This window comes from Perca flavescens, chromosome 6 (genome assembly GCF_004354835.1).
Source record: "Perca flavescens isolate YP-PL-M2 chromosome 6, PFLA_1.0, whole genome shotgun sequence".
Classification (NCBI taxonomy): Eukaryota; Metazoa; Chordata; class Actinopteri; order Perciformes; family Percidae; genus Perca; species Perca flavescens.
Window position 1 is genome coordinate 36,390,898 of NC_041336.1, and position 14,680 is coordinate 36,405,577.

At 42.0% G+C, this 14,680-nt stretch overlaps 2 protein-coding genes across 3 annotated transcripts in view; one reads left to right on the forward strand and one right to left on the reverse strand.

The window, feature by feature from the left end:
* Positions 1-4,848, forward strand: part of LOC114557693 (E3 ubiquitin-protein ligase RNF19A) — a 36,592-nt gene extending 31,744 nt beyond the window's left edge. For both annotated transcript variants that reach the window (XM_028581322.1, XM_028581321.1), the window contains exons 6-10: positions 1,141-1,255; positions 1,597-1,758; positions 2,700-2,913; positions 3,007-3,150; positions 3,933-4,848. In XM_028581322.1, coding sequence (XP_028437123.1) covers positions 1,141-1,255; positions 1,597-1,758; positions 2,700-2,913; positions 3,007-3,150; positions 3,933-4,713 — 1,416 coding nt within the window. In that variant the 3' untranslated portion in view covers positions 4,714-4,848. The remainder of the gene's footprint in view (positions 1-1,140; positions 1,256-1,596; positions 1,759-2,699; positions 2,914-3,006; positions 3,151-3,932) is intronic.
* A 3,212-nt stretch (positions 4,849-8,060) lies between these two features.
* The window catches only part of spag1b (sperm associated antigen 1b), a 33,057-nt gene continuing 26,437 nt past the window's right edge, over positions 8,061-14,680 (reverse strand). Inside the window, exons 15-19 of the mRNA XM_028580047.1 lie at positions 14,305-14,446; positions 13,307-13,433; positions 12,014-12,178; positions 10,177-10,482; positions 8,061-8,780 (exon numbers count right to left, since the gene is read on the reverse strand). Coding sequence (XP_028435848.1) covers positions 8,652-8,780; positions 10,177-10,482; positions 12,014-12,178; positions 13,307-13,433; positions 14,305-14,446 — 869 coding nt within the window. The 3' untranslated portion in view covers positions 8,061-8,651. The remainder of the gene's footprint in view (positions 8,781-10,176; positions 10,483-12,013; positions 12,179-13,306; positions 13,434-14,304; positions 14,447-14,680) is intronic.

The window sequence follows — 14,680 nt, forward strand, 5'->3', positions numbered from 1 at the left end:
CATTTGTTAATAACATCCCCTTTAACACTCTTATAGCTGCTGATGGCTATATAGGCTCTGCTGTGTGTTGTGTGATGGTTGTAAACTAACGGCTGACAGTTGGACCCCAACAGAAGAACCACAGACGGCTCCGATGTCGTCGATCATTTATTGCTAACCAGCCTTTTGGGACCTGAGGGATACAAGCCCGGTCTCAGTAAAAACTATTCAATATAAAATGAAGTAACAATCAAAGCAAACTTCCAAGAATGATTCCTGTGGCCAAGCTCAACAACTATTAAAAATAACTATGGAACAACTTCTGACAATTCATCAACGGTACAGGATCAAATACTTTAAACGTTACAAATTAATTCACAATTCACACAAATATACTATTTACACAGATGGATATTTACACATGGATAATTACTCTCATTTAAACTATACATTAATATTTACAGGTTTTGTCAATTTATATTACAGTACACACACACCTGAGGGATACAAGGAATATGCAATGTACAGTGAAGCTACACTTGAGCCTTTGATATAGCTGCACCTCTGAGTTAATGTGTAAGCCCTAGTGCCTGAGAACAGTCAGCAAAAAGATAGAGGAAAATCATTAAAGCTGTAGTGCTTAACTTTTTGATATTAATAAACGTCCATTACATTCAAGCCATTGCCAAAAGAGTTGCTATAAAGCTAATTAAGACTCAACTCCACACAACTCTCTCTGTATGTCTCAGTATGGCTGTGTTCAGAAGATTGTGGCGTCCGGCGACTTTGGCGTGCAGAAACTCGAGTGAAGATAATGACCTCTTCTGAAGAGTCCATCATGCTTTTTTAATCCTCCGTGTCCTCCTTGGCTTCTAGCAGCTGCGTGATCACAGAAGGCTTGTATCACGTGGACGCGGCAACAGTTTTGTTGTCATTACTTAGGATTCCTCATGGGGGAGACAGAAACTACGCACTATAGCTTTAATCCTAATTATACGAGCCTTCTTCTCAACCAAACAATTGTTGAATCGGTAGTAACGCTGCACTGGTCTAGCATTCTTCTTATGTGGGGACTTCAGGTCACAGCACTAGAGTCAGTTCTCTGGTTTGAATACTAGTTATGAGAAGTTAGACTCTCATTGTTCCCCTTTTCTCTGTCAGATCCATAACCGCTATGAAGGCAAAGATATCTCCAACCACAAGAGGAACCTGGTGATCGCTGGTGGAGTCACTCTCTCGGTTATTGTGTCTCCAGTGGTGGCTGCTGTCACCGTCGGTCAGTTGTTTTCTACAACATCGCCTTCCTCTTTTCTCTCTCTCTCTCTCTCTCTCTCTGTGTCTCTGTGTCTTTCTGTCTCTCTCTGTGTCTCTGTGTCTCTCTCTGTCTCTGTGTCTCGCTCTGTCTCTCTGTCTGTGTCTCTTTCTCTGTCTCTGTGTGTCTCTGTCTTTTGTGTCTCTCTGTCTCTCTCGCTCTGTCTCTCTGTCTCTGCCTCTGCTCTAGCTCTCGGCATGGTGGAGGATTTTTGTTGACATATCCACATTTTATTTATTTCTTTTTCTCAGCACCTAGACACCTAACATGTCCCCCGGTGTCTCTCTGTCTCTTTCTCCCCTCAGGCATTGGCGTTCCCATCATGCTGGCTTACGTCTACGGCGTGGTGCCCATCTCGCTGTGCCGTAGCGGAGGTTGTGGCGTCTCAGCTGTGAACGGCAAAGGAGTTCGCATAGAATTTGACGACGAGAATGACATGAATGTTGGCAGTGGGGCTGCTGCCACTGGTAAGCTTCAGTGCACACACACACACACACACACACACACACACACACACACACACACACACACACACACACACACACACACACACACACACACACACACACACACACACACACACACACACACTCTGACACCTAAAAGTGACTTTATGCGTTCATGCCCAAGTCAGCAAAACAACACAATTTTCCTTTTGCTGACTAATCCACTACTGACTCCCTGTCCAAATGAAATCTGCTGCTAGTTTGACAGCAGGGCTGCACGATATGAAGGAAATATGCCATATGCGATGACGTTGTTGAATATCGCGATAACGATATTACTTGCGATAAATAAACCGATATTAAAGTGTGCTCAGTTCCGCCTTTCTGCTGCTTTTAGTATTCTTCTAAAATAAAACAAATTGCTTGTTGAATTTAAAACGAATAAAAGGAAATAATTTCTAACATTCTTTTATTGAACTAATTGAAAATTGAATTGAACATAAAAGGCACTACTTAAAAAGAGAGTTACATTTTAATTAGCAGTTTTCTACTGATATTTTCTTTAAACTCGCACAAAAAAATCTCGTGGTGTCTAGCATGATAGGTTGCAGCCTTTAGCGATACGTATATTGCGCTAGTTAATATTGTGATGACGATTTAAAAAATAAATAAATAAATAAAGATATATATTGTGCAGCCCTACTTCACAGGTGTAACATGTTCTTTCACAGTTTTTCTTTTAGAAAGAAATTTCCTTTTTGTGAGCCCAGAAGCCCAGCATTTTAGAAAAATACCCTTACTGAAGTTTTGTAAACTTTTTAAATTCCATCAGAGACTTCTAATTTATCAGACACAGCACTGCCTTTTGTTCCTGATAGGGATTAATTGAGATTGACATAAACACTTTTATCCCTTATTCTTCTATTTTTAAATGTTATTTGATGATGGTACCTTCTGTGTAGACACTACATCAGTGGCAGACACCAGGAACAACCCCAGTATAGGCGAAGGCAGTGTTGGGGGGCTGACAGGCAGCCTGAGTGCCAGCGGCAGCCACATGGACCGTCTGGGGGCCATCAGGGACAACCTGAGTGAGACGGCGTCCACCACGGCCCTGGCCGGGGCCAGCATCACCGGCAGCCTCTCTGGCAGCGCCATGGTCAATTACATCAACAGGTACTGAAACAGCAACACATGCCGTGGGATTGAAATGTTGGACTTCACGGTGCTTTTCTACATTGTCTAACCCCCCCTTTCACGTGTTGTCAGGCTAGAGGTGCAGGCTGACGTGCAGAAGGAGCGCTGCAGTCTGAGCGGTGAGTCTGGCACCGTCAGCCTGGGCACAATCAGCGACAACGCTAGCACCAAAGCAATGGCTGGATCCATTCTCAACGCCTACACGCCGCTGGACAGGTGAGCATCCTTCACTCTGCATCTGGATGGGCTCTGTGCAGCTGGTGGCCTCCCCAAAAATCAATAATATGAAACACATTGCAGTAAAATATCCAGTAAATGCACACCTCTAATCACATCATGCAAATAGCCCACGTCAGTACGGATGGGATCAGCACTTGAAATACTGTTACTTGGCAGAAGAAAAGCATAAGATTGTTTATAGTTTAAATTATTTAAAGATAAAACATTCATTGGATTCTTTTTATTGATGAAAATGTTTTATTTTTTACGGAAACATTTTGCGTTTAAATTGATGTTAAAACAAGCTCCCAACACAATCCTGTGCATCAAGCCTAGTGACTGCATTGTGGAACAGCTTTTCCTTATTGGGCTCATTTCTTAAACATGCTGCACACAAACATCCACACACTCGCACACCCACATACAGTATGAGGGATAGCCGTTTTTTCGCTGTTAGCAGATGATCTGTATCAGCGTTATATTTGCCTGATAACCGATAAAGTTAATGAATTAAACATTTTTCTACTTTGGCTCGGCTACACCTCTGTGTCTGTCCCTCTGCTTCGGTTGGACTCACCACTGAAGATTTTCATTTTATTGTAAATGCACATTGGTTCCAAATATCAGTTATCTGTTTCATTAACTACTAATAATCGGTAGCTGTATTAGTAGTTAATGTATCACATTGTATCAGTCGATCCCTATACAGGATATAAAGTTCTTTTTTTAATTTCTTCTGTTTTTTTGTCTCGTGCTTCCCTCTTCCTCCCACGCCCCAGAGATGGGACCAGTATGGAGGTCCAGGTTGACATTGAATCCAAACCGGGCAAACTGCGGCACCACAGCGGCAGCAGCAGCGTCGACGACGGCAGCCACGTTGGCCGCTGCGGCTGGACCTGCCCCCCCAACGGCTGCACGTCCTCGGAGGGCAAAGGAGCGTCGGCCAAGTGGGCCAAAGAGGCGTGCTGCTCCTCCTCCTCCGGCTCGGGGGGGGGCAAGAAGAGCAAAGGCAAGCTGCGCAAGAAAGGCGGCGGAGGCACCAAGATCAACGAGACGCGGGAGGACATGGACGCCCAGCTGCTGGAGCAGCGCAGCACCAACTCCTCGGAGCTGGACTCGCCGTCGCTGAGCGGCAGCCTGCCGTCGGTGGCCGACTCCCACTGCAGCCACCTCTCCGAGTTCAGCTGCTCGGATCTGGAGAGCACCAAGACGTCGTGCAGCCACGGCTCCGGCGGCGCCGGCGACTACCACACCCGCTTCGCCACGGTCAGCCCCTTACCCGAGGTGGAGAACGACCGCCTGGAGACCTGCCCCGCCGCTTCGTCCTCGTCACAGGGACCCTCGCCGACCTCGTCCCTGGGCCGCGGCGCCGAGCTCGGCCCGCTCGGCTTCATCACCGAGGAGAACGTCGGCCTGGCGTGCCCTGCCGAGCTGGACTCTCACGGCGACAGCAGAGAGCTGCTCAAAGAAACCAACAACAACCACCCCCCCCCCCCCCCACAACCACCAACCCAAACCCAGCAGCAGCCCAGCAGCTCCTGTATACACACGGAAATATGAAATCTCTATACCTTAAGTGCTGCACAGATGCTGTTTTTAGTTAACATCTTTTCCTCCACTAAACTACCAGTCACAGCTTACCTGCACATTTTTTTTTTTTTTATTCACTCGTAAAAGGGACATGTTATTTTGGGATTTTGGGTCAAATATATAGATATATATATATATAGCTATAGATATATATAGCTATAGATATATATATATATATATATATATATATATATATATATATATATATATATATATATAGATATATATATATATATATATATATATATATATATATATATAGATATATATATATATATATATATATATATATATATATCTATATATATATATAAAAACCCTGAGTACTGGAAGTACTAATAGGTTTCCAAAGTGCAGCCATGTGAGAAATGTTTTGAACACTAGTGTGTCTCCCTGTGCGACCCACAGACTGCTGACACCTATTTTTTTTTTTTTTTTTGGGCACTGATTTGGTTGCTGTCCTATTGATCTGTGTAGGTTAAAAATGAAACCACTGTGCCAGTTTGGCTTGTATTTGATTTTGGCTCTACAATGCGGATGCAACACCATGCAGGAATCTTAATGTCACAGCTTTAGGGACCAGGTAATATGAGTCACTATTTCCTCTCTCTTTTTTTTTTTTTTTTTTTTTTGTCACCAAATGTATTAGTAACACAGGAACCTTTGTGTTCTTTCTGTATTTATTAGATTTTTGTTGTCTTTTCCAGTTTGAAATGAACCCTCAAATAAAGTATAATTATTAAGGCCAGGGCTCATTTTAGCACTAAAATGAACATGTAACACAACTAAGATTCTCTTCAGATGGATGGATGGATACACACATCTGAAGAGTAGTCCCACTATCGGGAGATGATATTTGACCGCTCTTTTGCAGCTTGGTAACCACGGAGTTTAGTGTGTGTTTTTAGTGCTAAGATGTCTTTGGAAAGCCAGGCCACGTAAGGTTCTGTGGATAGCTTGATATGTTGGGGGTGGGTGGGTGGGTGAGGGTCTGATTTGAGAAAGGTCTCTGGAAGGCCACGGTTTTCAAGATAATGCTGAAAGTCATTATAATAACCTTAACCAATGGGTTGGTCAATTCTGTGAAATTGTATAAAGAAAATGTTTTGTCCTGTTCAAAGGTGATTTATTCAGGCTGATGGTCTCGCCTCACTGAGAAGAGAGAGCTTTGATATCTTTCTTTGTTAACTCATGGTGCCTTCAAGAAGCTGTTTGTGTTCTCCGTTTGTCTCTCTCTCTCTCTCTCTCTCTCTCCGCTGTGTCTTCAAGACTCCAAACAAAAACTCATTATAGATGGCAGAATGTCTGTCTGTGTAGGAGGGATGCTCATTCACACACAGGACATACTGTGGTAGAATTGGTAAATGAAGACTTTTCAATTGCCTACCAAAGACAGCACTCAGGCTCTTGTTAAATCGTATACCTTTTTGACTTGTCACCTGTAGACACCGTATAGTGAATCCTTTTTACACCGTAGGGATGAATGAAGACAAGACCCAGGATTATACAGGCATACAGACTGCTGTTTTGTACATGCTTCACAAATGCTACGCAAATAACTGAGGCCGCGGAGGGGCCCGAGGCACCTGCACTGTTATCTGTGTTTCTTAATACATTGATGTTCTGCAATGCACAAAAGTTAGTAGGGATACACAGGTCGGTTCTGGGTTACCTTCCCTATGGATTTATCCTGTGATCCCGGTTTGTTTTGCCAATCGGTGCTGCTGAGCAGACTTAAAGTTAACTTCTGTTTTTCAACTCTTTATTTCAGAGTGTTTGCTTAAGCCTGTCTTTACCGCTCGGTGGTCGGCTTTGAGGCGGCCGAGTCGGCTCAGGTGAACCTCTACCGGGTAGATAAAAGCATCTTGAATGGTATTTTGACCCAGGTCTGTTACTGAATGAACACTGAGTTTGGTTTGGTGGATAAGATTACATGCTGCAGTCCTCGTCGCATTAAAGCAAAAATGTTTTTGTTCTTCCTCCCCAGTTCAGTTTCTCATTCTTCACCAAAACTCCAGTTTCTTGATCCTAATTTGAACACTAGTGCCAGATATAATTTGTAATTTGTGCAGAACGGCATAAGGTATTTGTATATTTGTTTGGTACTTTGCTTTACTATATGCGTGTAAATGCATATCAGAAAAATAAAAAAAATATAAATGAAATGTTGTCCCGTCCTCTGTTTTTCAGGTTAATGCAAGTACTGTAAATAATTCGGGTATTCCATTTTATTTAACTATTTTTTTCTCCAGTTTATTAAATAGCCCTCTGTGAGTACTGTACACACTTATTTTACATCTCTACTGAAATATAATGTTGAAGAGAAACTGCGGTACATGAAAATATTGCCTCTTGCCCCCCCACCTTGTCACCCTGAACTCAATTTGGTACATTCATGTAGAATTGATAAAACATTTAAAAACAAAGAATGGTTTGGATTCAAGCAGTCTATGGAGACTGGACTGTAGGGCTGGGAATCACCAGAGGCCCCACAAATCCATATTATCAACATACTTGCGTCACAATACAATATTATCGTGATTGTAAACATTGCGATATTCTGCGAGATATATATATATAGATAGATATATATATATATAAATATAGATATATAGATAGATATATATATATGTTTAATAATTAAATATTTAATGTTGATAGAATCTTTTATTAGTAAATAAATGACATTTTAAACAAGTATGTGCATATATAGCTACGTGAATATATGTATGATTTATGATGCATGAATCCAAACCATTTAACATTTTGATAAAAGCTACTGAGTGACATACATATATACTCTCTCTTTAGGAGTATCTGCACACTCACCAAAAAGTAAGTCAACCCCTAGTCTGACATCTAAGGCACACATCTCAGTAGGATGCTGCTTCTCTCCATTGTGTACATGGCTGAACTGCTTGAAGATGAATGTGCAGATGTGCGCTGGCTGTCGGGCTAATTTGGTAAACAGAGGGGTTGAATGACTTTGTGTCATTCCTTACACAAACACCAGCCTTTCAGAGTGATGTGACATTAAAACCCAGATCTGCTGATTGCATAGCTGAATAAACCAAAGAGAGCATCTGCTGAGTCATGTAAGGTTACAAATTGTATTTTTTTTCCTCCTACAACATTGTCAGTAGATATCAGTTCAACATATACTGGTATCATACCACACAGAACAGCAATAAGATATCATGCAGGCCTATATCTCCCACAGAGATCATAGAGTACATATTGTCATAATAAAAACTATTTATAGTTTTGACTCACAGCAACAAACGGTTGGGACATTTGCTACTGAGCTAATTAATAAGTCTTATTAATTAGCTCAGTAGCAAATGTCCCAACTTGTTCCTTGGCTAGGTAATATCAGCATGCACTGAATATCATTTCTAAACTTGGCTGGTGTCTGACGGAAGCTCATTTATTAGATGACTGATATCATAAGACAGACAGGGTTCAAGGACCGGAACGACGAAGCTCAGTTCTGGGAACATGAGCCCGTCCTGAGCAAACTCGCCTGTCTGTAGGGGAAACAATTGCCTGCAGCCTTACATAACATTGTACATTGGACCCCATTTATCAATACACTAGGTGCCCATAGTACTGTCTGCCTGTTGTACAATGCATATGGTTAGTGGTGGTACAAAAGTAAATCTGCATAGCAAAATGTTTTGGAGAGAAAAATATATTCCTTATACTGTCACTCAAACATACAGTGATCAGATCATTTACAGCACAGACCAGTAGAGTGAATGTGACTCAGTTCCATGGTATTTTGCTCTGGGGCACATTCTGCAGCTTCCCGGCTTTGTGTACTCAGTTCTGTTGCAGTGTTTTGCATAGATCCAAGAGTTGTTGTCATGGTGCAGCAGTTCATGCAGCAGGGAGCAGGGCCAGGAGGGTCAGATGTATTTGTTGGCCAGATTCTGGACATCGTTCTTGGTGAACTCTGTGCTCTGCACGGCAGACAGATGCTCAAACAGCTGAGTCACGTGGAGACGCTCGTTCTTCTCCAGCAGCATCAACACAACCTGTCGAAAAACAAACAGCATATCATCACCAAAATCTCAGCTTCTGGGGACAAAGTGGACAGATTACTTACAAAAAAATATGAATGATTTATTAAACCTATAGTGCGTAGTTTCTCTCAGTTGTGTGGAGCTGAGAGTCTTAATTAGCTTTGTAGCAACTCATTTAGTAATGGCTTGAACGTAACGGACATTTATTAATATCAAAACATTAAGCACTACAGCTTTAAGAGCAATAGTTACCAAATTAAATGTGAGCCCTGTAAGGAGATATGTGACTAACAAACTTTAAGATATTTTTTTTATTGAAATGTCCTTTCAGGTTGTAGGTGTAACATTAGACAGCCAATAGTTTTGATTTTAACAATTTGGGTTCTAATTCCGATTCTTGCTTTCGATTCCGGTTCTTATCAATTCTCCAGTCCGATTCTTTGAGGGGTGGAGTTCAAACGGGTCACCATGTTCATTTCACAGATAAGGAGGAACATTTGATTTGATTGACTCAATGGTGATTTACAGTTTTACTGCTTTTTCAGTGTAAAATAAAGCCACGCTAGAGCGCTGCTTACTCTGCTCCTTGGCTGCAACATAACACAAGCCTGGAAGTACGGCGGTTGCTACGGAAACCAAAACTTGTGCATGTTAAATTTGGAACCAATAAAAAAAACGATTGCATTGGAATTAGTGATAGACAGATTTTATCGGCCGGCCAATATATATATGGGGCCGATATTTGCGTTTTTACGTGTATCGGCAGATACGCGGCTGCTGCGTTCGCCAATAGTTTTTTTCCGGCATTATTTACAGACAGGCGTCCACAGGCAGCTCTGTGTTGCTGGAGATGCTGCACCCATCCATATGATGGGCATTGCACACATCATTTGGGTGAAATGAATGCAAGATGATTGCAGAAGTGATCTGTGTGTGTGTTGTTGTTTTTTTAAGAAATGGCAGAGCAGATTCCAAAAACAAATCCAGTGTGGCAGGGTTTACATTTTTATGATGTAAATTGAGAGAGCAAAAGCAGTATCAGCTCAAGAAAATCGGCAGCCTGTATTGGTCATTGGCTAAGGCTGATGAAAAAAAAAAAAAAAAAAAAATCGGTATCGGCACAAAAAAAAATCCGTATCGGTCAATCCCCAATTGAAATTTTTGAAACAATCCCAAGTTGGAAGCGGTTCTCGATGCCCAATCCTAAGCATGAGTAGACCTTGTTAGAAGCATGCTGCGTGCTTATTGGCTCACTGACTCTGATGAGATTTACTCCTTAGGGATTGAAATTGGGTATTGAATGACTAGGCATTTTTCAATACTCGATACTTCGGCAAATCGGTCGGTGCCTAAAAAGGATTGAATTGGGTACCCAGCCCTAATAAACTGGACATAAAGCGTATCTTACCGAGAACCTGTCGGTGGTGTGCAGGTTGTTGAGATGTTGGTAGACCAGGTTGGGGTCTTTCTCCAGGAGGTGGTAGTCCAGCGCCTGTATGATGAAGCTGATGTTGTCTCCATCCAGCTGGGTACTCAGGAATTTGGGAAGCATCTCCGGGGCTGTGGAGGCCAGCAGGTCAGCGCAGGCTGCCGTGTTTCTGCTGCAGCGAGCCGCGTTCAGAGCCTGGCCAAACTGGCAGGCGTCGGTGGGCTGGAGGTTGACCATGATGTCCTCTCCTCTGGGACTGCTCTCTGTTTCCTCGTCACCCTCAACCTGAGAAAACAAGATGAACGGAAGAGAATTTGCAGAGTAAAAGACATGGGAGAGGGGTTGTTGTAGAAGCATTCAACTTTGAGGAAAGATGACAACGCTTACTTTATGTGCATACTGCATTCATGTAAATACACTGACTTTAACCAAACGAGGGAGTGCGGCTCAGAGAAGCCGAGGTCTGCCGAAATCCGCTGGACAACGCAAAACAATGCAGATCTCAGAGGACCTCCGTGATGCGTTTCGTGTCATCCGACAGATCTCGACAGACCTAGGCTGCTCCGAGCCCCGTGCGCTGCGGCCAGTTCATCTGCCCACACAAAGATGACACAGAGCTGGATTTAAATCAGCAAAATATCTCTTTAAGCCAAGAACTCCTTAGAATTCCCCTCCCTTTGAATAAATCATTTTGTGTTGGTAGAGTAATCCAATCTAAGAGGTCCTGGTTTTTAATATTTTATATATCCTTTTTGAGTGTGCTGTCACAGAGATAGAAGCACAGCACAGAGTAGCAGAGTTGGCCTAGATACTGTATTTAAGTCCTCATTTTGTGCAAAGACAATGTTAGGTGTCTAGTAGCTGGAGCTTTAGCACCATTTACCAGCCAAATGCTGGTTAAATATGCAAGTGGTTAGTAGATTTGCTTCACTCACCAGCTGAAAAAAAACAATTGTAATCTTTTGAGTGGCTGGTAAAATTTTAACATTCACTAGCCATTTGGCCGGTGGACAATAAAGTTAATTTGTACCCTGCTTTTATAGCTGAGGATCACTGCATAGAAATATAACAGGTTATTTATAAAATAAAACCGAAGGTACAAGACTGTGTATATATATAAAAAAAGTTCCTATGTATGAATACAAATACAATTCCCAAGAATTATGATCCAAAACACACATTCATCAGACACAGAGCTATATAATAATAATAATAATAATAATAATAATAATAATAATAATAATAATAATAAGCACTTTAGGCTTGCTGTCACTTTAACTTAGGGTGTCCGCCATTTAGTGCTGCCGTAAAAATTGGCTTGTCTGGGCTTGTTTAAGGTTAGTGGAAATGGCTGCCTACAGTTTCCATGAGCAGTTGTCGAGAACAGTCCTTTAATTCAGTGTTAATATATACTGTATAATGGACCTGATGGATCAGAAAACGTTAACTAAAAAGATTCAGTTTTGAATGTGTGTGATTTGCAGGACATGTTTCAACCATTCCTGTGCAGTGGATGCAGAGAGAGGCAATTTATGTGGCCTGCAGTTCCAAATATGGCCACTAAATCAGCCAAGCGCTACTCCTGGGGGCTTGATGTGCAGCCTGAGCCTGGCTCCTTCTGTCCCCCCCCCCGTCCTTATAACACCTTTCTCCCAAACAATTACATATACATGTAAACAAATCCACTATATTGACTAAGATTTGCCAAGAGTGGATAAGCGAAAAAGACAATGCCATTTTCCAGATGAGCAGGGTGCAGGATCCGACTTGGAGCCTGGTTGAAATATTCATTAAAAGAAAACACATGTGTATGTACCTCTGTGATGGGGACAGTCGTTCTGGGTTTGGCCGGTGAAGCGTTGGCACTGGCCAGACTCTGTCTGAGCAGCACCGTGACCTCCTCCAGCTCCTTCTCAGCCTCCTGCACGTTGGGATCCTGCTGCAGTACCTCCTGCAGGTCAGAGCTGCACGCCAGGTAGTCCTGTGGAGGGACAGACAAAATACAGATTCATGAATGCAACCGATATGTGCAAATTACATTTTACAGAGTACAAATAGGGCTGCACATTTTGAGAAAAATATGCAATATGCCTTTCTGCTGCTTTCAGTATTCTGCTAAAATCCAACAAATTGCTTGTTGAATTTAAAACAAATGAAACTAAAATTGAACACTGAATTGAATTTACAAGGCACCACTAAAAAGAAAAGAAAGAATGACAGTTACATTTTAAAGTGCTAAAAAATCTCCGAGTGTCTTCTCGCGATATGTCGCAACCTTATAATAATAATAATAATAATAATAATGTATACTTTATTAATCCCGCAAGGGGAAATTACAATGTATGCGATGTGTTTATTTCGCCAGTTGACATTGCGATGACGATTAAAAAAACAATATATTGTACAGCCCTAGTGAGTAATTAAATGATATGCCCCTTTCACACACAATTAGGGGGAGATTTAAAGGGCAACTTCTTTTCTTCTTTTTTTTCAACCAGTCCGCTGCAGTTGGCAGCAGCAAAACAAGCTGCAATGTAACGTTAACGGGCAATTGTGCAGATTTAATTTACGTCCACTAAAAGTGCTTGTTTTGCCACTGACGGGCTCAGATTCATAACGTGAAGGAGAGCGAGATGATGATGATGATGATGTCACAGACGACCAGCGATGTGTGCTCAGAACAGCTTATGGTTCTGAAAGTTATCATCCCTTAAATCATATATAAGTCTGTAAATTGTGTGCAAGGTTAAAACTGCAGGCTAGTAAATGCTCTGTTTTTGGTTGACTTCCTGTATTTGGGTCGGATCGCATTCTCACCTTAAGTGAACTGAACTCTGGTTTACTTGGAAGCGAACCGAGACCCCCATTTTTAAGCGGACCAGAGTTTATTTGTTTGATCCGCACCAGATTTCGGATGAGCTTTCACACCAGCCCAAACGAAACGGACTATCTGATCAAACAAGGCAGGTGTGAAAGCAACCTTAGTGGGAAAATAGGGTCCAGGCTGAAAACAACTGAAATAACCCTTTAAAAGGTTTCCCTCCAGCCCTGGTTTTAAGTGAACACATTCCATCGTGGCATTTTGTCATTACTGATCAGCTCTTATCACCTTAAGGCCTTTATTAGCCAGGGCTCGTCTGTAGAAGGCCTTCTTATTGGTTGGCTCCACTTTCAGTGCTGCATCACAATCCTGCTTGGCCTCAGTAAACCTATCCAGCTTCAAGTAGCACAGAGCTCTGAAAACACACACAAAACACACAAACGTCACTTGTGATGTTTATTTTTTTGTCACTAGCAGCTAATTTGATGCGTGTCTAAAAGTCATGAGTTTGTGACTCATCGACTCTGAATCAGACTTGGTAATTAAGGCTGAAGGCATGAAACAGATCATATTCATATGAAAAAGATGAGACATGAGATAGAATTTACATGTCTGAAATGTTCTCCAATAATGTGTTTTCAGTATTTTCAGTAAAATGGGTCCCAGCAGCTGTCCCCGGCAGTGGCAAGTGTGCGTTTGCTCTGGTGCGGCTGTACATACAAGCTCTTTTTTCCACAGCAGAGCTCAACAAGCAAACATGAACACATAATAGTAAATTTTTCATGTCAGCATCACAGTTTCCTCTGCAACATGATTAACAATCAACCTATTATTGGAGAAAAGAATGGAGCGGGTCAGTTGGAGAAAATAAAGCCAGCCCTGCCTGCTGCATGCTGCATGCTGCATGCTTGCTCTATGTCTCTTTAGATAATATGATAGTGGCTATATATGGAGTTGTGATAAACAGTGCTGAAGCAGGCAGCTGTTTCCTGAGCCTCGGCCATTCTGTTTCAATTTACCAACAATACGTGCTAATTTACTACCAATGACAGACTGACGACTGGTTGGGATTAGCCACAGAGCTGACTGCGGCGTCTGACAGATGACAAGCTGGGGATAATTAATAAGTCTGTTTTCATTTATCCAAACAAATACATTGATTTTCTTGGTGTGTGTTCGGACATTTCTGCTTTATAAGGAAACAGATCGTGAGAAGTGTAGAGTGAGGAACAGAAAGTGAAAGAGGCCACAGCAGTGTCTTTGTGTGTTCATGGTGTTCCTCTAACCTGTTGGTGTAGATAGCACACTCTTCTGGCTTTAGCTTAAGGCATTCAGTGTACTTTCCCAGTGCATCAGAGTATTGGCCCTTCTTCACAAAGTCATTCCCTTCTTGTTTCAAAGCTGTAAAACGGACTTCTGCTTTCCTTTCTGGAAGACAAAGTAAAAAGGTGATTACTTCATCAACCTTTATTCATACTCCAGAGATCATTGAGGGGCGACCCTCATTTACAACAACAGAGTAAATTACAAAGACAAAGAAAAACAACAACAACAACAACAGACATATGGGCTAGTGGGAAGGTACCCAATATTTTACCGGCGGTAGAACAAACACAACAACGTTTTTCATATTCTATTAGGTCTGCTATATATGAAATGGAT